Source organism: Rhyacophila brunnea, unplaced genomic scaffold (genome assembly GCF_057557595.1).
Source record: "Rhyacophila brunnea isolate RB1 unplaced genomic scaffold, BYU_Rbru_1.0 scaffold_19, whole genome shotgun sequence".
Lineage (NCBI taxonomy): Eukaryota > Metazoa > Arthropoda > Insecta > Trichoptera > Rhyacophilidae > Rhyacophila > Rhyacophila brunnea.
Window position 1 is genome coordinate 8,759,169 of NW_028232848.1, and position 24,207 is coordinate 8,783,375.

General features: G+C 36.5%; 1 protein-coding gene and 1 long non-coding RNA gene across 5 annotated transcripts in view; both read right to left on the reverse strand.

Annotated features, from left to right (window-relative positions):
* Nucleotides 1–24,207, reverse strand: part of Rbcn-3A (rabconnectin-3 alpha) — a 123,736-nt gene that overhangs the window by 36,413 nt on the left and 63,116 nt on the right. For all 4 annotated transcript variants that reach the window (XM_085946065.1, XM_085946067.1, XM_085946066.1 and 1 more), the window contains 20 exons: nt 23,058–23,183; nt 21,672–21,819; nt 20,709–20,909; nt 20,374–20,595; nt 18,660–18,838; nt 17,125–17,262; nt 16,623–16,738; nt 14,619–14,892; nt 14,254–14,527; nt 13,919–14,048; nt 12,140–12,363; nt 11,112–11,396; nt 10,750–10,982; nt 10,413–10,594; nt 10,189–10,322; nt 8,388–8,623; nt 7,922–8,143; nt 6,336–6,621; nt 4,485–4,647; nt 3,342–3,444 (listed from right to left, as the gene is read on the reverse strand). In XM_085946065.1, coding sequence (XP_085802191.1) covers nt 3,342–3,444; nt 4,485–4,647; nt 6,336–6,621; nt 7,922–8,143; nt 8,388–8,623; nt 10,189–10,322; nt 10,413–10,594; nt 10,750–10,982; nt 11,112–11,396; nt 12,140–12,363; nt 13,919–14,048; nt 14,254–14,527; nt 14,619–14,892; nt 16,623–16,738; nt 17,125–17,262; nt 18,660–18,838; nt 20,374–20,595; nt 20,709–20,909; nt 21,672–21,819; nt 23,058–23,183 — 3,876 coding nt within the window. The remainder of the gene's footprint in view (nt 1–3,341; nt 3,445–4,484; nt 4,648–6,335; nt 6,622–7,921; nt 8,144–8,387; nt 8,624–10,188; nt 10,323–10,412; nt 10,595–10,749; nt 10,983–11,111; nt 11,397–12,139; nt 12,364–13,918; nt 14,049–14,253; nt 14,528–14,618; nt 14,893–16,622; nt 16,739–17,124; nt 17,263–18,659; nt 18,839–20,373; nt 20,596–20,708; nt 20,910–21,671; nt 21,820–23,057; nt 23,184–24,207) is intronic.
* On the reverse strand, nt 1,018–2,761 carry LOC147072702 (uncharacterized). The gene is made up of 3 exons (XR_015070555.1): nt 2,686–2,761; nt 2,132–2,337; nt 1,018–1,707 (listed from the first exon to the last, which is right to left on the reverse strand). It is a non-coding gene; the product is annotated as an uncharacterized LOC147072702 (long non-coding RNA).

The window sequence follows — 24,207 nt, forward strand, 5'->3', positions numbered from 1 at the left end:
ACTTACATCTAAATAATGATACCTGCAGATCTTGCTGGCGATTCCACTGCGCCATATTTTGTATAAGCATTCGTCTCTGCAGCCGTGAGTTTTGGTTCCGTGTAAAAAGTACATTTTGTTCTCAAGGTCAAAAACCAAATTGGTTGTGCCAATGGCTTATAACCATTCCTCATAAATGATTATAACTGATATCACCTCATAACTGATCAGTGCCACGCACGAGTTAACTCGCGGGATCTTTTAAACGTCATAACTTCTGAATGAACTGTTTGTGTATATTTTCTTAACAATATTTATCATTTTAGTGTGAAAATATTCACGTTAAACATGTTGATTTGGTAAATTTTCACAAATATTTATCATTCTATTCTTATTTCATATTTTTTAAGGGATTCATTTTATTCCAAAAATAACTGACCTACAAGTACCCACCTGGTAAAAATTGAATTTGGATTGGATGGAATTTCCTAGTAGATTTTCCAACTAAACAACATGACGCTTTCTATATATTATTTACTGTTAGTTTTGAAATTATTGTATTTGAAATAAATAATGTATCAATAATACACATAGAAATCAATAGATATATAAAATAGATATCACAGTTTAAAAATCAGAAAGATCAATGCATATTACCATTGTTTATGTTACAATATAAAACAACATTTATCATTGAACGTAGGTACCAAGAAAAATAGACTTCATTAAAATGTGTCAATATAGTATATACCCGATATAATTATATAAATTATTATATTGTTAATTACTCTGTGGGGTCCATATATACTGCTTCAATTGTAATTTAATTTTACAGTATAATTATTTATGTTAAGTACTTGATTTACTTATTATATGTACAAATGTAATATACTTACCTACTTATTAGGATATATCTTGGTGAATTTTAAAATAAGAGGAAATTAAATGGAGGTCATCGTGTCTAACTAGATGTCTAACTAGACGTTGTTAAGTCTTATATAAATATTTATACATTATTAAATTGTTTTTCTGTTTTTTATTGATGTAAAGACATGGCATGTATTCAAAGTAATAACAAATTAGCTGTGTACTATTTATTTAACTTATATTAAAACCCCAAGATTGATTTCGTCTTACGACATATTTTATTCTTCTAAGTTTTACTATGACATTGTAATATGAACCATGGATATAGTATAGTACTTAAAAAAATCAAAACTGGTAATATATTATTTCAATATTTAATAGTCAATTTTCATTTGAAGTCAGCATTTAATTACTGGTATAACACATAATTATTAACTGATATCTACAACTTCAGATGGACAAATTAATTGATATATCATATTATCAGTTTTCATTTCCTTTCAACAATGTATTCATTCTAGCAGCTATTTTAAATATCTTACTAGTTTTTATGTCATGGCACCTTACAAAGGCTCCGAGCAACCGTATACTGAGCTTCGAGAACAGATGTTTACGACGGATACTGGGTGTGCGGTAATTTTAGAAGTAACGGGAGATAAAAGAACGCACCAAATAGCCTCGCATCACGTTGAGAGTGAATACGCAACTTTGTACCTGGCCCGGCCACGTGCTGCGAGTGCCTGAAGAGAATCCCAATCTGGTTTGCCTGTTCTTCAAGCCAACCGGATTCCGGCGTCCTGGATGGCCGCTAAATACTATCTATATAGCATATCTGGCGGAGTTACGGGCTGCTAGTATGACCTGGAACGATGCAAAAAAACTAGAGTGACAGAGATTCTTGGAGGCGCCGCATTGTATCCATATGCTGCAACTAAGATGCAGATATAGCCGAAGAGAAGAATTAATATACAGCATCTAGAAAACTTAAAGTCTTTGAAATGGTGTTAGAAAGACAATGTTTCTAATATCAAAGTGATATTGAGGATGAAAAAGAAAAGACTTGGAGAGTAAGCTCTACCAAATGACATACCTGATATGATACAAGTAACTGATATGCAAAATTATATTATATTTTAGAATATTATGAATCAATTTAGCAACTTTTATATCATTATCGATAATAAATTTAGTGCAAAAATGTAATTATAAAATTGTTTTATTTTTTAAATATGTATGCGAGATAGACATAGCTATAGGTTACAAACATTAGTCACTTTATATTTACCTTTTGTAATTGTACTATTAAATCTATAAAATGGGTATATATGCTTGATGGTCTACGTCATAAATAATATTATATGAATCACGCCATGTTCGGATCGTACGCCGAAAGTCGGATTTATTTCATTATTAATTAAAAGATTTATTTCATTCCATCTTATTCATATGAAACCGTCGACAAGCAAAGATCTCGGTAGACATTTTCTCCATCTGCAAAAAACATAACATATGAACTGTTAATAGTGTGATTTTTAATCTTTTATAGTGTGCGACTGTTTGAAGAATGGTAATTAAAACGGATTAGTGATAATACAAAGCATCAAAAAAGATTGATTAACTAAAATAAAGTAATCAGGTAGGTAACATGTTTAATAACAACTAGAACGCCTTAGATTATATCAAACAAATAAATATGAAATCACAGGCATTCTCGCAATAACCTCTAAACTAACCACGCAACTAATGTAGACTAAGAAAACAATAAATTAACACTTGAATAATATATGCAAAACACACAGAATACTACTACAGTAATAAATAACATAATATTGTACTTACAGATAGTGTTTCTTATTCCTGATATAAAACACAATTCCTTCGTTAGGTATCTTGCAATTTGCTATCAACATAATCTGACAGCAGAGAGTTTTTTCTATTAGTCTATGGCCAAAAATACGGATTTACTTGGCCGGCTAAAAAAAAGATTTTAATATAGCAAGAACATTTTGAATATGCGACAAATAAATAAAAGTATATATAATATAGTTGTTAAAAAAATCTGTGTACATTATAAAATATATTTAATATTATAAATACATATATTTTTTAAATTCATGTTATAATTTGTAAACGACGAAGCACGTCAGCTAATACGCATAGTAAATGTTTAAACTTTGGTAATCAAATTCGAATGTGACAGAAAGAGAAAGAAAAACTTTTTAATCATATTAGCATGCGTAAAAGAGATGTAACATAATATCACTTTCACTTTAAAAATCATACCTAGTATTCAATGTCATAGTTCAACTTTAAATGAAAAAACAGAAACTCTAGGTAAGCATGTGTGCCCTTAAAGTTAAAATAATAGTGTTCATGTGAATGTTAATGAGCAATTATTTATACATGCATAAATAATAAGGTAGGTACTGTGTCATTTCAGTCTGAAAAATACAGGTGAATAAAATATGTCAAATTTGTAGTCGACGATCAATTACCTGAACGTGTTCTTGATTGACTAGAAAGTTCCAGAGGCGTCTGGCGGGCGCCGAGCTAGCCAGGCTTGAGTTGAAAGGAGTGTTGTGTTTTTCCAATAAACACCTGAAAACGATAAAATAGTGGAACATTGAATATGACGAAAGATAAGACTTTTACAGATGTTGTACGACATTTGAATGCGACAATATCTTCTCATTTGGACATACAATATTTTTACTTTGTGCTTTATGTATAGACCAAATAATATGTTGAGATGAATTCTAAATGGATGAAATTGAAACAAAAAAATACCTTCAGTCTACTGATTAAGTTAGCTACATTGCCTGACAACAAGAAATTGGCGATAACAGGAAGTCGCTGTAATCGCATGTAGAAGACTTCTAGTGACATACCTGTCATGGCACCAACATGTGCTAGAGGCGTGTTAAATAATGTATCGGCTCTCCTTTTAGATGATACTCTTTTTCTTCTTCGCAATAAACCAAAAGTTTACTAATAATAATTCTAACATCACTCCTGATCGTTTTAGACATGTTTTCATTATAAGCTTCAAATTATGTAAATTGACAATCTGTACACCACGGGTGCGTAAATTGAAATGTTCTGGCCATCTTTTTCTTCATCTGAAGCTACATTTGGCCGGAAAATGCTTCGAGACCGACCAGGACTTTGAGCACGGCGGCGGCGGCGTTCTATGACAATAGAATTAAGGACCTAGTGCCACGGCTCACCAAGTGCATCGATCGTAACAGGGACGTCGAAAAATAGTGGGGATAGGTATGTAAAATTTCGTATGCTTTTTTTATAAAAATAAAATTTTCCTGATTTTTAAAATAATTTAGGTCTTTAATTCTTGGACAACCCTCGTATATATGATAGGTTTTAGGTAATTCCTCATAGATTCAACATGTACATATTTCTTGACATTTCGTAAAACAATCACAGAGTCATTCATTAATCGACCTATTGGTACTAAGCAGTATGCAGCCAATAAGATGACGGCTGATTAGTATGGGACAGTTTGCGGCCAATGAGGTCAGATATCGCAATGTCACAGGTGAGCCAAAACTGAATGTGGTCGCTTGTAAAGGCGTCTCTATGAGCACAGTAAAATTTTTTAAATCTCATTGCTATCAATATACCTATATTTGTTGATGGGTGGCCCAGAGAGCTGTTCATCAGGGAAGCAAGCTGGAATGTAGCGGATGGGGGCTTCCCGGGCGGCCAGCTGCTCCGAAAGTTGTGTCTGCCACTGCGACAGGCAGCGCAGGGCTCCGTGCACCAGGGGACTACTCACTGCCAGCTCTGTATAATGTAATACCAATATCTTACTTCGTACAATAATAAATCCATTGCATTCTATTAACTAAAGATGTTCAAGAAACATGTTTTTATATCAGGCTATTAGTGTCAAAGTCGGTAATCTCCATTTTTACTTTTTTATAATATTTTTCTTGATTCTGATTCTGTAATCAAATCCACCTACATTTCTTAGTTAACTCTTTTACTCCCAGCTGATTTAGCCTAGCATATGCGAAAACTCCCAAGCGTTTTTTGCCAAAAAATCGTCGATTTAGTTTTTTTTAAATAAATAATTCTACACATGTTTTAAAAATTTGAAACTTTTTTTGTGTGTTCTCAATGGTGTATAAAGCAATAATAAGTAATAATATTGATAGTTTACATCAATAAAACAAAAGAAAAAAATAACGTATCAACATTTATTTAGAAATGAACGGATAAAACTATGTTTGAACTGCAAAACAAGTGTGACAACATTTTTTTATTTAGAATTGATATATCAAATTTTATAGTATAATCTATTCTTATCTAGTAACAGAAAAAAAAAACTTATTATTATTTCTCTATGAAATAGAATTTTTATAAAGTAATAAAAAAAAAATCATATAGTGTCAAGGTATTCAAGAATATTATTCAATTCATGAAATTGCACGAGAATTCGATACAGTATCGAGGACTAACTGTTATGGGAATGAAGTAATTTCAAAACATAAGTTTCAAAGCACTAAATCTATTATAATAATATTTATTCATGTATTTTTTCACCATCCTACTAAAAAAACATTGGGCATTCATTGTTCGCTCGGTCAGAGTTCATAAAAATTACAAAATTCATAATTATGTGATATACCATTTCGTCGCCATTTTTTATATTTTAGTATTTTACAACTAACTTTAAACATGGTTATTTATTAATTTTAATGACGTTAACGACATTATGTTTATCAATATGTTTGCAAAAAGAAAATATTCTATTTGCAGTCCGAAATGTGCTTGACGATTTTTTGCAAATATTTCATAATTACAGAATATGGAGGTTACTGACTTTAAAACCAACGGCCTCATATAGTATTTAGAAACTTTTGTTTGTTATCATAGTTGGGCTCATTGCAGAGGCCGATCTCAAGAGATAATGTGTTTATGAAGTGTACTGTAAGGTGAATGAATCCGAATGCAGCTCTTAAGTATGTCAAAAACACAGCACATTATCATACTGTTTTACTCTGAGCAACGTTTGCTCTTACCTAAACAGATCCCTTTTTGACGTATTTAGAGCGTCATTCGCATTCATACACCTTACAGGACACTTCATTGACACATTATCTCTTGAGAATGGCCTCTGCAACAAGCCCGAAACATCGAAGAAAAAAGAACATGCGGTGGAAACCCAAAAATCTATTATACTATTACTATATGAGCAATGAAAATAGCTAGCTCAATGTCATGTGTGCACGCATTAATTTGTGTTTGTGCATTATATAAAATCGGAGATTGCCGTATTTTTTGATATATTGTGTTATACCTACTTATAATTTTTAATTTAAACAAATTAATTTGCTAGACACAAGATTCGAAACTGCTACTAACGAACTTTATAAGCGAACACTAAAGAAACCTCACCCTTTCGAGGCTGCAGCCTGACGTGAATGAGTAAAAATGGTTACATGGTAAAGGAGAAAGGAGTGACGAACCTTGCATTTCAATGCCGGCGATATTGAGAAATTCCTGCAGCTGCACCTGAGCGATCTTGAGGACGGCTAGGCGCATCACGTTCCACGAGTAAGAATTAGGATCTGAGTGCTCAGTGTTGTCTCGCCGCCTGCTGCGGTCCTCCATGTGGAGGGTGCTGCCCGCCGCCAGAGGATCGCCGAACACATCCTCTTCGTCACTCTCTTCTGCCTTGGAATCGTCAGCATCCGACGCGACAGACGCCGCCGAATCATAGTCATCGGGCTCTACTTCCGGCTGAGGTGTCGGCTAAAATTGATAATCATTATGTTTCATACGAGGATAATGAAGAAAATTTTCTTCTAGGCAGATAGAGATATATCAAAGAGTTAGATTCAAAGATTATTATGATCTATGTCCACTTTAGTATGTTTTGAGAAAATCTTATTTGAATGGGTCGAATAGATTGAAATTCGAAGATAAAACGGATATAAGAAATAATGTATGTATCTCAGATGGTACCCTATTTGAACTTACAATATTATGTTTACAGCATAAATGCAGTAACCTGGTTGACGCATGGTTTAATTGAATTTTAAAAACTAACCAACACTATCTGCAATTTGTAGTCTTAGTTCAATGAAAACAAATGCATATGACTCAAACTTAACAGCCCACCTCCACCCTTTGCCAGTGCATAAATGTAACACGCAGATTAGCGTTTAGTGTATAAAAAAATTGACACTGTCAACACAGACAATCATGATTCGTCGTAGCAGGTGTAATTGTTTAACATTTGCACTTAATGAGGTTTACATCCGATAAGGCTATATACTCCATAACAAATTATAAGTAACCAAAAATATCGGTTACTACTTTTTGTAAAAGTAAAGAAAAATAAGTGGTAATTAATTCTTACAATGATACAACTGAGTATCCAACATTTGTCATGCCAGGGTTGATGCTTGAAAAAGCTACTCATAAATTTCCAGTCAAGAAATGTTGAAGACCCTTATTGGATTATTGATAGTAACCATCGATTGGCCATTATTGTATGCAACAGCATCTTGCGGCACACTTCCCAATTGCTCACGAGTTCGGAAACATTCAATTATACTATCATCGGCACAGTTTGTTAACCGACGCATTACATAATATTATTATTGAGATTCAAATTGATCTAAAGAAGACCCTGTAATTTTTGCCGCCATGTGGACAACCGAGTAACACAGTACGAAATAATAGCAAAAGGTGTCCGAATGATGTGAATGGACCTTTCTCAGCTATCAGTCAGTTCACCGCATGCCATCTCTTGTAACTTATCTCGTCAGAATAAAACAGAATAGCCAAGCGAAACCTTTCTTTTGTTGTACGGGGAAATGGGAACCAGTAAGTTTAACCCCGAGGCACCAGTGTATAATTTGTGTTGTATTCCGATTTATTATTATGATTTACCACTCACCCCTGACAAGAAATTCTATCTCCTAATCTCAGTGGTATCACTATCAAGTGTCATAATATAGAAAGTTTGACGGGCTCCCAGTTTATTAGCCTTATCTATCTCCGTCTATATTCTACTTGTATAAATAATATTAGTGGAGTAACAAACCTTGATCAACAAATAGGAGATCATGCTCATGACGGGCGGTACGAAGTGCTCCCGGTAGGTGGCTCTGCCCTCCTTAATAATCTTGGCGGACTGTGAGGGGCAGGTGGTTGTGGCAGGAGGGGGGGTAGTCCCCAGGAGACGGATGTTCAATTTGGTCCTCTGGGCACGCAGAGCACTCCAAACGCTGCCACCCTCGGGACGCTCCAGGGTTATCTGGTTGCTCTGCCAATCGATGATTATATTATTGCAGATGTATAAATGACGTAAATTATATATATATATATATAATTTTTAAAAATGTACAATTCTTTATTGAATATACATAATTTGGAATGACTCCACAAAAATATTATTCAAAAAACACTCTAGGAAAAAAATTGTACCGCACGGAAAATGAACTCACATCCACAAATTGTATGAGAAGAGTAGATATCTTTAATATAAATAAATAATAGAATATGCATACTCCGGTGGCAGCAGTTCTCAACAGCCTCCTGACACCACCTCCATATAACGTTGCCCAGGATTCAGCTGTCAACTTCTTTGCAGATAGCCTGTAGAGGAGATGGCCGTCGCAGACTCGCATGGCATACAGCAGGATGGCGAGGAAGCACGCCACAAACGCTTCGCATAGCAGAACTCCCAGCCGGGGCGTGTCTTCATCACCTTCCCGGGCCACTAGAGCTCGAAGATTTGTCACACCTACGCAAAATTATCAATTAATCACCAAGAAGATGTGCGAAACATACTTGCTATGGAGTATTCTATTAACATATTTTCACTAAACTTCAAAAACAGTAAAAAAAGTGATGAATATGATATGTCGTATTCAGGCGGTTAATTATCCCGAGAAGTTAACAGTCAGGCGTGATATTTTTTAACACGGCCGCCCCACGTTTTACTAGATTCTAAATGCATCCCATTAGAATCAAGATGTTTTAACTGTGCTAACAATTATGGTAGATAACCAACCGCCTTGTTTATGGAATTGCTCCAAGTGCTACCCGTGTTATTATGGAGCAATAAAAATAACAGAAATGTGTTACCATGTTAACTATTCAGAATAGCCCTTGCAGTACAGTTATTCCTAACAGTTAACACTTTAGCATATTTCCGCTATTTTTATTGGTACAAATTAATATGGAAGCAAATTGGTACAAATTAAGGCGGTAATCAGCCGATCTCTTCGTGATTTTTACTTACGTGAATTAATTAATACTTCTGTGATTAAATATAAAATAATTAATTAATTAAAAAAGGTGAAAAAATGGCAGACATCGTACTCGCTCATAAAATGAGTCATTTTAGGATTAGAAGAATTGTACTCCATAAAGTTCGAATTATGGATCATGTGAAAAAATCAGTATTAATGCAATCTACGATTATTACCAAGAATAGAGGAATATGAATAGAAATAGAAAAATTATTGGCTATATGGATAGAAGATATGCAGCATCACCACCTCCTAATAAGCCTTATGTTCATATAAAAGAAAGCCTTGAGTGTGTATGAAGACCTAAAGTGCAAATAATTACAAGATAAAAAGAACTTTTTACATACCACGTTTTTAAATTTTCTGTTGAATCATATAAACTTTACAATTCTATGCATTAATAAAAACTTTTTATTGTACTTGATAGAAATACTGAATAAATATTATAGAATACTGAAATGTCATTTTGATATTTCATATTGATTTCCATAGTAACGCACGTAGATATTAATAATTTAGTTGCTAGGACCCCCTTAGCAACCGACAATAATAACTTTCCATACAAAACAGAATTAACTGAAAATGAATTCAATTCTGCTTAAAAATGGCTAAAAGTATTAAAAGAATGCATTGTCGTCGTGTTCTGATATATTCTAAAAATTTCAAAAGTCGTTAGAAGTTAAAAGTCGGGAAGTTAGTTAAAAATCTTCAATCGTCCAATACAAATCTTGGACAAACAAGAAAAAAAATGTACTGGACACACAAGAAAAAATCTGTACAGGACAAACAAGAATACGAGCTAATAAAAACGTGGTAAAATAACGATAGTGATACATTCACTGCAAGCCACGGATGGTTTCAAAGATTTAAAGACCAACTTACATGATTTTTCGACTTACATGAAAACCTTCGGAACGAATTAATCACGTAAGTCGAAGACTCACTGTACATTATTTTTGGAAATTGTAAAAACCGGCATGGTAAATAAGAGATTTTACAATTGTAAGAAAATGTTCAGAGTGAGTAGATAAATATGAATTGTAGTATTTGTTACCGGGCCATTTATTTGGTGGGGTGGTGACCGGCATGGCTTCTTCAGTTGAAGAATACCGTCTCTGCCTTCCACCCATCAGGTGGGAGCCGTGAGTGGACAGACCGCTCAGTCGAGCCAATGATTCCATGCCTCCCCTGTAATGACAAATAATTGATAACCAAATTCCATCATAATAAATTATTTTATGTGCTTCTCTGGTTTAAAAAGTTAAAGTTAAGACTTACATGTCTTGGTGAGGGTGGGCTTGTTTGAGGCTGAAGGTGTCAGAGTCACAGAGGCTCTGGTAGATACAGGCAGAGAGTGCTACAGCCAGGTCTCGCAGGGTGAATACGGTGCTCAGGTTGTTGTTGTTCCGCATCGGAACGGCCATGCATATCATCGTCTGCAGCATGTCGTGTGCTTGGGCCTATCAAAGATATCACATTGGTATAAAGCCATATGTACTTATCTCTATCTAATAATGTCTTTTTTCTTTTGATCTGACTGCAAGGAAATATCTCCACTCATCTGTCTGAGATAGAAAATCAATGTTTCAACCAGCAAAGAAAACTATCGAATTACCTGCAAATGCCTGACAGGATCTGCGACTACGGTCTTCGAGCAGGCGACAGAGGCACTCAGCAGGGGGAGAGTGGTGGGGAAGGGCAGAGGGCTGAGCAGCTGCTGGTGGCCCTTGTCTTGCTGAAGCTCCTGGAGAAGGAGCACCAGTTCCATGCGCACTGATGCGAGCCCGCCTCCACCCGCACCCTGCAGGCTGCAGTACGACAGGAGGGTCCGCAGAAGGGTCTCATTGGCTGATACACAAACAAATACACATTTCAAGCTCAATACACATAAAAATAAACGTATCAAAGATACTGTTAACTGCTTTGCTGACCAAAAATAGATTCTGAAAGAGAGACAATGGAAAGTGAAAAAGTCACCTTTGAGCCAACGTTTTCTCCTCACAGCCCTCTGGACCTTGGCCTCGAAGTCGGCCTTCTCTTGTAGTAACACCTGGTGCAAGGTGGGCACCTTGTTATGAGCACTGCCCATGCCCAGGTGGTCTCGGGCCTGCAGCAGGGCATCCACCACATCGGGTAGATTGAGGCGGCCTGCTTCGGCTTCGCCTTGTCCCGACCCACTGCCCGTAGAGTAACCACAAAGCTGTCTCAGCGCGTCGACTTCCCGCTCCAGCCAGATGTAAAGTTGGTAGCGGAGATGCCCACCTGATCGGAAAATTCATAGTAAAGTGATAGGTAGCTGGCGATTTACATGTTTCACATAATATTAAAAAATTGACGAGTGAAGGATCAAACATGCACAAGTGAACAAATTGAGTAAATCGTCTTCATAGTTAAATAACATATTATTATGATTGTAAACTATAGAAAAGTGTTTTCAAAATTTTGTAAAAAATGTCTTGTTCTTAAGGTATTTATATTTATATTTCTTGTTTCTGGTGTTTGAAGGGGCACAAGTCTGACAAAACTTTCAAATTAGAGATTAATAACATCGTTTTATATTCCGACCATGTCCGATCCTAATAGAATCATATTATGGACCTCCACAAAGTGGAGGTTTGTATTAACAGATTTTGTTTATTTTACAAGAAATGTACGTCAGACACTTGCTCAACCTATTAGGTCCATTCTCTGACTCATACACAAATTGAAAAACAATATGTGTACTTGCCAGACCCAGGGTACCCACTATAGGCCAACATTTAAGACGCGCGGCCATCGTGGGGTCATGTTATATACAGCGGTAGGTATAATCCAATTTTAAGAATAAATTGGTTTTAGCTCCATTATAGAGCTTCCTGGACCTATAACTCAAATGTCATGTAAACATTGGAGAATTTCGATCAATTGGCATAATCTTTAGATTTCGTTCAGAAAATCAAACACTACCACGAAGACAAAAAATCTACAATCTACAATTGCCATCTTAATGAAATCATGAAGTGTACCGTCGACTTCGAATCCTGTGGCCAGGGTGGAGAGCTCCTCCATGAGGATTTTCAGGCAAGCCACGAACTTCAGTTGCTGCGCCATGATGTCCACGGCGCCGTTCAGCCCCTTCTTGTCTTCGCTCACTCCCTTCTCCAGCACTTTACCCGTTACTTTATCTTTGGTATCCTTATCTTTAGTATCAAGCTTCATCGCCAGTGGTGGTGTCTCTGATCCATTTGACCTACACAGATATCGGTAAATTAATAATATTTCATTGTCAGCTTAACAGATTCGACAATGACCTGCATATCATATCAACACTAAGCTAATGGCGTGTTTTCAACATTCTTCTTCTTCGACCATGTCCGATCCTAATAGGATCATATGGGCCTCCACAGAGTAGAGGTTTGTATTAACAGATTTTGTTTTTACGAGAAATGGATGTCAGCCACTTGCTCAACCTATTAGGTCCATACCCTGACTCACACACATATTGAAAAACAATATGTGTACTTGCCAGACCCAGGATTCGAACCTGGGACCCACGGCATGATAGTCCAACGCTTATGCCGCGCGGCCACCGTGGGTTTTCAACATTACAGAAGGGCAATTTGAAAAAAGGGTTTTATTGGTTTTGTCTATTTTATTTTTGACCATGTCCGATCCTAAGACGATTATGGATGGAGATTTGATTGATTTGGCACAATCTAAAATTAATAATTCATAATTCTTATTCCCAGTGAAATACTTGCATGATACAAATATATGAACAATCATCCATTGGCTGGTAGGAACATTGATTTTTTTGTCGATGAGAATATCATCATTCGCACACATAATACGTACTTCGTTTGACCATATCTAATTCGAAAATGGGCCTTCACAGAGTGGAGATTTGTATTAACAGATTTTATTTTTACGAAAAATGGATGTTAGCCACTTGCTTAAGCTATTGGGTCCATACTCTGACTCCAAACACACTGAAAAACAATATGTATGTGTATAAGCCAGATACAGGTTTCGAACCTGGGACCCACATTATAATACGACGCGTTGTATTTTTTTTTTTTTGACCATGTCCGATCCTAATAAGATCATTTAGGCCTGCACAGAGTGGAGGTTTGTATCAACAGATTTTGTTTTTACGAGAAATGGATGTTAGTCACTTGCGCAACCTATTAGATCCATATTCCGACTCATACACAAATTGAAAAATGATATGTGCACTTGCCAGACCCAGGATTCGAACCTGGGACCCACAACGTTATAGGCCGACGCTTAAGCCGCGCAACCATCATGGGCGCTGTATGTTTAGATATTGAAAAAACCTTCCAGCAAAAAATAGGACCTCTGATCCACTGATTTTCATAAAAACTGCAAAAAGTGTGGTGTTAATGTTACGTAGAAAACTGGCATTTGAACAGTTCGAGACAAACCAGAGATGGCTCCATTTGGTAGAGCAAGGAACATTTTTGGTTTCGTCAAATTTTTACAAACTACCCATCCAAAAAATAATTGTAGCTTCGTCATGAATTAACTCTTTGCTAACGCACTTTTGTTGACACACTGGAGATGACATTCTAATTAATAAAATCACATAAACAACTTATTTTCACCATAATGTCCCTGTTTTAATGGTTTAGCTATATACCAGACCTTCCAAATCGGTGTGTCAAGCAGCTACTCAACATCCTGTGGCCTGTTTCATCTGGCATGATTTCATACGATATTAAAACAAACAATGCATAACAATAAAGACTAAATACGGAAAAGGGGCCGTTAAAGACTATACTTACTTCTCTTCATCTTCCCAATTGAGAACAAGTTCATCATCGTCTCCTTTGGGAGTCCCCTTGGGGGATCCCCAGTCAAAGGACGGAGCGGGGGCTCCCCAATCTAGACTCTCTGCCTTTTTGGGTTTAATCGCTGAAATAAGGCATAGAGAACATTTTTACTTAGCAGTCAAGTGTTTTTTTTATGATTATTTCAAAATAAATATTCATGACTATGAAACCAATATCCGCAATAATTAAAGAACCCCGAGCGATAGAAAATCATTTACCATCTGATAGAAGTAAAAACATTTTTTCATGTTGTGTACACTGTATTTTAATGAAAATGAAAGACTCACGAGGGGCAGCCTTAGGTGTGTCATCCAAGGTGTCGTTGCCCCAGTCGAGCTCCCCTGTGTCGATTTGAGTATCGCGCCGGTGCAGTTTCTTGGCAGGGCTGTGCGTAAGAGGGGCCTGGTCCTCGAGTATCTTGGATGGTAGTTTGCTCAGGACTTCTAGTGCCAGAGCGGGGCAGCCCGCTTTGAAGTGGCCATGTGCCGTCGTGAAGTAAAGCCGCCTTTCCAGCCGGGTTATCCCCTCTTCCCCTTCTTGGAGGAGACCGACACCTCCACCCTGTAATTATTTTCAAAACATAAGATTAGTATTACTGGCCTTTAAAATTTTGTTACTTCAGTTGAATTGCGGCCAAACTATAATAATTCACCTGTGTAGCAACAAACTGCCTGACAAGCAGCGGATGCGTCCTCAGATAGACGTAAAAATTGAAGACATTAGGATCGGCCTGAGCGTTGAGTGAGACAGCAGTATTAGCCGAGGTGGTTTCTTCTTTGAAGGCGTCATGCTCTCGGCCTACTCTCGCCTCGAGGAGGGTGGCCAAGCTGGCAGAGTGGTCTCGGAATAGCCAGAGGGCCATGGATCGCAGGAACGGATCAGGATGGGCCTGGTGAACGTAATAATTGGCGCCGTTCTCATCACAACTAAAAATAAAACAAAACAATCAATCACCTAGTTCAATGACTGGCAATACAGGATTCTGAATGTGTTCTAATTCGGTTCACGGTTGACATAACATTTTTGCTGATACTACAAGTCTCACTAAAAATCAGAGCAGGAAATGAAACTGAAACAGAACCCTTGACTTTTAGTTATTCGGAATCGGAAGATTTCATTCCGAATCATGAGAACCCTGAAACGGAAACGGACCCCTCAAAAAATCCAGGATTCTGAAGGTTCCCGTGTTTCTTAATTTTGTAATATTATTACATATTCTATTAGCAAATATTACCAGGTAGCAGTACCACCTGTCAACATTTTCATTTGTCTTCTCCCCCTTTCTCATATGTTTATGTCTCTTCTGTCTCACTGTTGTTGGTCTGGTGTTTCAGACTCAATTACTTGTCTGTGAGCAGCTGTTGAGTCTTTGTAGAGTCTCCTGACTTTGCCGAACTCGCCATCGCTGAAGTCACTCATTTGTCAAGCGGCGACGCTGGTTCTTCCTCATCCATAATGTTTATACTTTTTGATTTATTGTGTATGTTGTTTAAGGTTACAGCACACTATCCTTTTACCCTTAAATCTCTTGGATAACACACTAATTTCTTGATACTCACTCAATATGCTATTACCGCACTGTAAGCATCTGTGAAACTATTATTAGAGTATCATTAGTTTTCTTTCACGACCCGATTAAAATAAACGATTCCTCTAATTTTCAAATTTACAATTTGCGTTTATACGTGTTACATGTGTCGCTCTCTCTCTCACATTTTCATATATTTTCTCTCATGTGTTACAGATGATTCAAGATAAATATATATTAGGTAATTATTTTTTGTCATCGTACCTGTGGCCAGTTATTCGAAAAGTATATACTCACCTTCATATATTATACTTTCCAATATGTTTTAAAATGTTTATTTAACAATGAGGTTGAATGTCTGCAAATTGTGGTGTCCACGTGATCCAGCTCCAAAAATAACTGCATTGCAATATTTACTGATGATACAACAGTGCCTCTACCTAACGGCAACTTGTAATGGCCTCATAATAGAGCATATTTGGCATTCCAGCACATCTATTCTATACAAAAACTGCTATCGGCTGCTATCAGCGGCTATCAAGGGTAATTTTTCATATTTTTGTATTGAAGTATTACATATAGTTTCTACAATAAAAGTTAATTGTAATTGTTACAATAAGTGCTAGGTTTTAACCTCTCTTGGCTGTGCTAATTTTTAGGACGAGATAGCCAGTTTTGACTGTTTAGACGGCTAACTTATTTTAACAATTATAATACCTCAATAGAAACATAATATATGATAAACTACCCTCGATAACTGCCGATAGTAGTCTTGTGTATAGAATAGATGCGCAGATGATGCAGTCAAAAATCCTCAATGAATAATATTTATGGAACTGACAATGCAGTATGCACGCCTAAAAATGGTTTAAAAAGGGCAGTCTTAAAGCTGATTTTCCGGCGCTGACGACGATGCGTAGCTGCTCGGCGCTGACTGTCAGGCCAGACTCACTGCAACGCTCATTGGCAGAGAACGCGTACGGTCGACGCCGAAGCTATTTAGCGCTAAGCAATCAGCTTTGTTAGGAAACACTACATTGTGATAATACTGATAATACATAATATTCGCCGATCAGCGTGACTGGAAAATCAGCGTAATATAAACAAGTGTGAACACATATAACTCACCCAAGGATTTCTTCGTAGAGCAGTTTCTTGAAGCTATCCGGCATCGGAGATTCAGCATTGTACAATCTCGCAATGACCATAGCGAGCTGCAGATCTTTCAGTTGGGTCAATATCACCTGCAAGTGATCAACATAATCAAGTCAGTTATCAAAATGTAGCCTCATGACTTTACCTTCCACTAGACATGGACCCACAAAGTAAAATTTCAATTTGGTGTGTGTTTAATAACAACAAACAATTTCTACTTGGTCGGCAACCAGATGAATGTGTTTATCTTTTATTGGTAAATAGAATCACATACAATATTATAGGTATGGCGTGCGAAAAAACTTTCACATTCATAAGGGTAAAAAATAGTTCTTTACGAAGGGAGGTTTGTTGATAATAATTGTTTTGGGTAATTGACCCCTGGCATTCCTTTGCTATTGGTCACAGAGTAATAGCACTCTCTCTCTTTCTGTCCTATGCTATAAATTGGAATTAAATATGGTTATAGACTGACCCTGAGGGCGTCTTTCAATGCTCCGCCGAGAAGGAAGAAGGCGGCGGCGTGTTCGAATCGTTGGATTCCGATAAGTGCAAAGGCGTTCTTCAGAGCTGCCTTTCGCCATCTTTCCTCTGTAAAGTTGTTGGAGAAGAACTGAAAAAAATAAACCAAATCAGCATTTTGGGCATCCTGTACAAAGCATATATTATGCGAGATTGAGGTGTCTTTTCACATACAAAAATAATATTCACAGAGATTTATATTATCGACTAAGGTACTCGATGGAATTTGAATTTAAATTCTTTGTTTCTTCTTCTTATTGTGCCATCCTCGAACAGAGGTCGGCCACCATCAAGGCGATCTTTGCTTTATTATCTATTCCCCGAAACAGTTTGATGGAGATGCATTCACACCAATCACATTGGTTCTTAACCCATTGGAGACATTCGGCGCCGCTATTACAGGGTGCGGGACATGGTGAAAATCAAATATTTTTAATCATATTTTAATTTTTTTAAAGTTGAAGTTACTTAATAATATATGTAGCTATCATTTTGTGGTGTTAGTTATATAGAGTCCGATATATTTTTTAAGAATTATTTGGTTTGTAAAATCTATTTTTATTTAAATTTGTCAAAATAATGATCAGTTTGGTAGGTATGAGGTGTGTGAGTGAGTAAAAAACATATAATGGCCTTCCATCATCTAAATATCTTATTATATTTAGCTCCAGTTTTAGTATATCTTTATTTTATCATTTATTTTACTTCTTTCATAGATTTTTTACCTTTGTCATTTTGTATAAAAAAGGCTAAAAAAACACAAAAACCTATATTTGATATGATTTCTTGATTCCACTGATACATAACATTAACTTAAAATATAAATAATAGAAGAATGCAATACATACAAATATTTAAAGGATTTATTTGAATTAAATGAATAATACATGAGTGATATCAATTTTAGTAATCAGTGTGCCTTTTTAAGTGATCCTCAAAAATTCACTCGGTCTCCAATGGGTTAAGCCACGAAATGCGGCGTCGTCGTCTACTATACTTACCATTGCTATACCATGCCATCTTTCCTTAGATGACAAGTAGGGAAATGCTGTACTTTTGTCCTCTCGTAATGTGGCTGAGGTACTGTAGTTTTATAGTGTTAAAACTACGCAAAACTTCAGAAAGTCAATATTTGTCACCCGATCAGTCGGAGGAATTTTAAGGATGTGTCTGTACACCCACATCTCGTAAGCCTCAACTCCTGTGACATCTGCTGGTTTAGCGATCCTTTTTGTAATAAATACTACTATTAAATTTGACTTGCATCATTGACATTTATCAGTGACTTTGAATTTCAATATATTCTATTAAACCTGTTAAAATAAACTCCACTGCATGGTGACCCATATGCTGCGTTTAAGAGAGAACACGGTAATTTACTTACATTATTCTTTTGTAAGAATGAGAGGGACACTCTATTCCGTGATTTTAACGATCATAATCACAACCTGCAAGCTGTGAAACTTGTTAGATCTTGGCAATACTCACAGATGTCATTTTCTGGTCCTGCTTGTTACGGAAGAGTCCCCAGAGGAGTGCCTTCTTTCGCATAGCGAGGTAGTACAGGGCGGCGTCCATCGGATTCTGCTGCTCCTTGTAGGCCGCCTGCGCCACCCTTTCGATGCATGTGCGCAGGAGGGCCGGAGAGCGCACCCACCATCCCACGCCTGCCACAAATAATATTTCATTAGGTTATTAACTTGATGATTCCCCTCCGACGCTATCACTTCTAGCAGCACACAGGCATTATAGTGTGTAATGCGGAAAACATCCAAGATAAGACTACTTGGAAAAAACAATAATTGGTCAAGCATCCAATGTTAATATAGTTGTATGTTCAGTTTTAGAAGAGGTTTAAAATAGTACAACTCAATCTGATCTTTAATATTTATTCAGGCAATGAGAAAAGACAAGGCATCATAATGACGAAAACATCTTTCCTAAAGATTACGGACTATCAAGGCTAAAAGTCCCTATCTTACAGAACTATTCATTTACCACTTAAATTTAACTCGCCAAAGCATGTATGTTGCGTCAGGCCACAGACGAGTTAACTCGCGGGTTCTTGTAAACGTCATAACTTCTGAATAAACATTCTGTGTATATTTTCTAAACAATATTTATCATTTTAGTGTGAAAATATTCACGATAAACTCGATAAAAATGTTGTGTTGGTAAGTTTTCACAAATATTTATCATTCTGTTCCTATTTCATGTTTTTTAAGGAATTCATTTTATTCCGAATAGCTGGCCTGCAAGTGTCCACCTAGTAAAAATTGGCTGGCAGTGAACAGCCCACGATGGCCACGCGGCTTAAGCGTCGGCCTATAGCTTCATGGGTCCCAGGTTCGAATCCTGGGTCTATCAAGTACACATATTGTTTTTCAATTTGTGCACGAGTCAGAGTATGGACCTGTGGATCTATTCTATACTTATCGACCGCTAAAGTGATAAAATGATAAATAGCATCAAACTTAGGGTAGGTTTGTATCTAAGTATTAGCACTTATTGTAACAATTATAATAAGTTGATTTTTATTGGTGCAATAAGTGCTATATTTTAACAGCAGCAAGATAGGTGCTGTTAAAATATAGCACTTATTGCAACAATAAAAACCAACTTATTGTAATTGTTACAATAAGTGCTAATACTTAGATACAAACCTACCCTAAGTTTGATAATATCTATCACTTTAGCGGTCGATAAATATAGAATAGACCCACTGATAGGTTGAGCAAGTGGCTGACATACATTTCTCGTAAAAACGAAATCTGTTAATACAAACCTCCACTCTGTGGACGCCCATATGATTCTATTAGGATCGGACATGGTCGGAAAACTAAGAATGGTGAATCATTTTAACCGGATGGCTGCCAATGACGTCTTAAGACGCGAACTTTTCCATGAATGGACCGCCGCTCATACAAAAACGACGTCTTTGGACGTCCCACTTCAAACGGGAAACGGGGGTAAATCAATTATTTTAAACATACACAACGACATATATTGGGAATGTCGTCACATACTCAGAATTGAAAAAGAATTCATTTTTACCACTTGAAACGTAAATTGATTTTATTTTTGCAATAAAATTCGCGGCGTGCAAGGTACCGCCATACATACACCTACCGGCAGTAAAAAGGTTAAAAACTACTCCGTGATTGTATTTTCAGTTTTAATATTAGTCAATAAGATCGCTCACCGAGTTCCTTGAGTGTGGCCCATTTAGGTTGACCCTTGGCATAGGATGGGATGAGCATGAGAAGCTGTTCACAGCTCTCCGAGTGGAAGGCCCACACCAGGTTGGCGGTGCCCACGCCAGCCCTTTGAAGAGGTGCCCGCTGCGAAAGTGGCAGACATCTTAGGAGGTAGCCGTAGTGCTTCATCGCCAGCAGGAAACGAAGACCGCAGTCGTCCAGAGCATCTGTAGCAAACCCAACACAATTAAAATGAGAATTCCGTGCGGAATTATTTTCCAAAAAAATGATAATTTATATTTCGGAAAATAAGCGTAATATTAAAAATCGAAATAATCACCTGTCGAGACGTCATCTCCCTGCGGAGTACCGTGCATGTTCTCCTTTGCGATTGCTGTCCTGGCGGCGTCGATTGCGAAACGTTCGGCAAAGTCGGTGTTGCAGGTGGACACTGTGTCGGCCAGCGCCAACAGATGCATCTGATCCAACGAACTCAGCCCCGGAAGATGGGTGTGCGTCAGAAGTCTCGATAAAATGCGACCTACGGAGGCAAATACCAACATTAAGAAACTGTGACGATAATGTGTTTATGTTAATTATTTAGTAATAAGTAGTATATTTTATATATTCTGTGGTATGTCGGGGACAAGTATTTTCTGCATGATTATCTTTATCCGTGTGGTCTAAACAACCTAACAACGCTTACCCCACACGGTTATATGTATTACTTTTCGCCGTAAAACAGTTTGCATTGAGCTTGCCAGAAAGAGATGAACATATAGCATTTAGATCATAAAATTACGTGTTGTCCGTGGTTCCAATTTTATTAGATTCGATCAGAACAATAATTTGATATTGATTGGCATTAAATATCTGATAACAACGCTGTCATTATTATCAGATATTTGAAAGGTACGACAATCATATAAATATTATATTATATAATAATATCCGCGTATGGTGAAAATATGTTAATAAGTCTAAAAACATCAATAATTCTCCTAAATCAGATTATTATATGATTTTGGATGTTTTTAAATTTTAATAAAATGTTTGTAAATTCTCAACAAACTAAAATTTAAAAACACTCCTGATTTACCACAGAAAAAGACAAACGTACAAATAGCTGCCCTGAGAATTTGTTATACTACCTTCGGTAGCCGCCGATAGCAGCCTTGTGTATAAAATAGATGCGCTGATTATTTAATTTCTATATGCCATCAACAAATTTTGCCAGATTTAGTATCAAGGATGATATAGTACGTAACCCGTGTATTGTCATTTGAAGAATATTCTTCCTTACCTTGTCTAGGTCCAAAATGTGAGAGGCCTTGCCTCTCAGGTATGGAAGGTCTTCTGTCTGCCCTTCGAGGACTATCGGGATCTTCTTGGAGCAGTGTATCCAAGTCATCTTCACCAGAAAGAGTACCGTCAAACAATTCATTGTAGTCCTACAAAAAACAATCATGTAAGTATATAATTTTACATTTTCTATAAAGTTAAACCTGAACGAGTCTTCAGCGTATGTAGTTCCAATTTTAAAAACATTCTATTAAGTCAATGACAGAAAAATAAAACAAAGAAAATAGGGTTGCTATCATTCGCATTACCGTGGTGATTCCTTAAAATGGGGAACACTTTTGCAAACCATGAAAGCAGGTTTTAGGCAAGGCCTGAACAAAAACGAACCATAAGTGCGAGTAAGCATTCGGCACGCTTATATCTCTGGTGGCCGCGCGGCGTAAGTATTGGACTATCACGCTGAGGGTTTCAGGTTCGAATCCTGGGTCTGGCAAGTATACATATTGTTTTTCAATTTGTGTGTGAGTCAGGGTATGGACCTAATAGGTTGAGCAAGTGGCTGACATCCATTTCTCGTAAAAAACAAAATCTGTTAATACGAACCTCTACACTGTGGAGGCCCATATGATCTTATTAGGATCGGACATGGTCGAATGCGTTAGAGTAAGACAGAATTTCTACGGCTGAATTAAATATTTTTTGGAAACGTCGCCGGTGAATATGGATTTGAATGATTACATTGAAACCGCGAGCATGTGTTGCTGAAATTCATTGTTTTTATGTTAAATAATATTTATATATATATATATTATAAATTTAGTAGTAATTATTTTTCGTTATTTTAGTACAACATATGGTTAACTATGTTGTGTTTAAATTTGGTAGCCGTACTGACAAGAAACACGATGGTATAACGTTTCATAGTTGATAATAAGTTGATAATAATAAAATAGAGGTTGTGCTGTGCGTTATACGCAAGAAACATGGCTTCATTTTGCTGAACAATAGGCACTCTCCATATGTCATTATTCTGAGGTTTTAGGACACATTCTAGGTATTTAAATGACTTAATTATTAATTGGGCAAATAAGGCTTTTACATACACAATATGTTTTATTTGGCAGTGGTAAAAAAATGAATGAATCTTTCTACGGAACTTAAGGCAATCATTTTCCGTTATTTTATATGAGGCACGTTTCTAAGTCAGGTTCTAGGTCAGCATAGAATTAGCATAGAATTTAGATATTTTCATGTACATGCTTGGATGAAATTCCATGATTTTTTTTATTTAAATGTAAATAATTGATATTACTTGTAAATACTCCAATTGACAACTTCAGATACTTGAGACAATGAAGGTTGTTAGAAAATCTGTGATGTAACAAACCTTGGCTTCCTGCTTCGTGGTCAAATGTCCAGGCCTTTCTTTATCGGCTACCAGCAGAGTCCACAACGGAAGAGGAGGAATCGAAGTAATCTCCGCATAATCCAGTTGCAGTTCTTCAGGTATTTGCTGTAATATTATTTAAAGGCATAAATGAAGACAGTGAATCACTCTAATTCAATTTTAATTAGTAATAATATATTGTTTGAGACTATACGTTGGTTTTTGGGCTGTTATCATGTATTTTTCTTTCTTCTTTCTAAGACTTTTCAGGCTCGTTACGGAGGGTAATCTCAAGAAAAATGTTGAGGAAAGAAGAATGGAGAATAGACAGTAACAGCTCAAAAATAAAAAATACAATTGACTGTTTAAATTTGTTAATTACTGCCAATCGTTATCATTTAAAATAAACTGTGAGAAAAACTATTAATATATAGGTTATATTATATATTAACGAAAAAATCATCTCGTAGAAGCTAGTTATAAAATGTTTAATGCAATATTATAGAATCTCAAGAACAAACAATTTAAAATCCTCAGTTAGTTGTAAAACATATTATAAAAATAAGTCATAGCTTGGCAAACACTTATTCCAAAGGTGTTTCCTTTTATATCATAATTTATGATTATATGTAGTAAAAAAAGTAGCAAAATCAAAACGTTATTTAGTGAAATATATTATTATTAGCCTTGGTCTTCTCTAGTTGCCTTCGCTGATCTGTCTTCCGTTATCCTTCTCCAATCTGAGAAGTCGATTGCTTGAGCATTCTAGGTTACCATCAAAACATTGCAACATGGGCATACCGACACTTTCACTTTCTCTGCGTCTCAACACCTGTTATACAGGCGTTCAGTGGCATAACAAATAATGAACAGTGTCTCGGTGGCAATCTCCAAAAACCTTAGTTGATGTGCACCAGGTTGTCCGTGATTCTTATTTATTATAATAAAGCCCTTTAGAAATCAAGTTGCAATGGCCAACCGGTCAAACTGAGGGTCAGACTAACTTAAGAAGCTCTTCTCTTTCAAACTGATATATGTCTTTGCCCCGGAGACGATCAATAAAATTGTCAATGTCAATTGTCAATCTAAATTCTCAGAAGTCACAAGTGACAATCGCGTCAATTGTATCTGTAAACGATCAATTTGCATT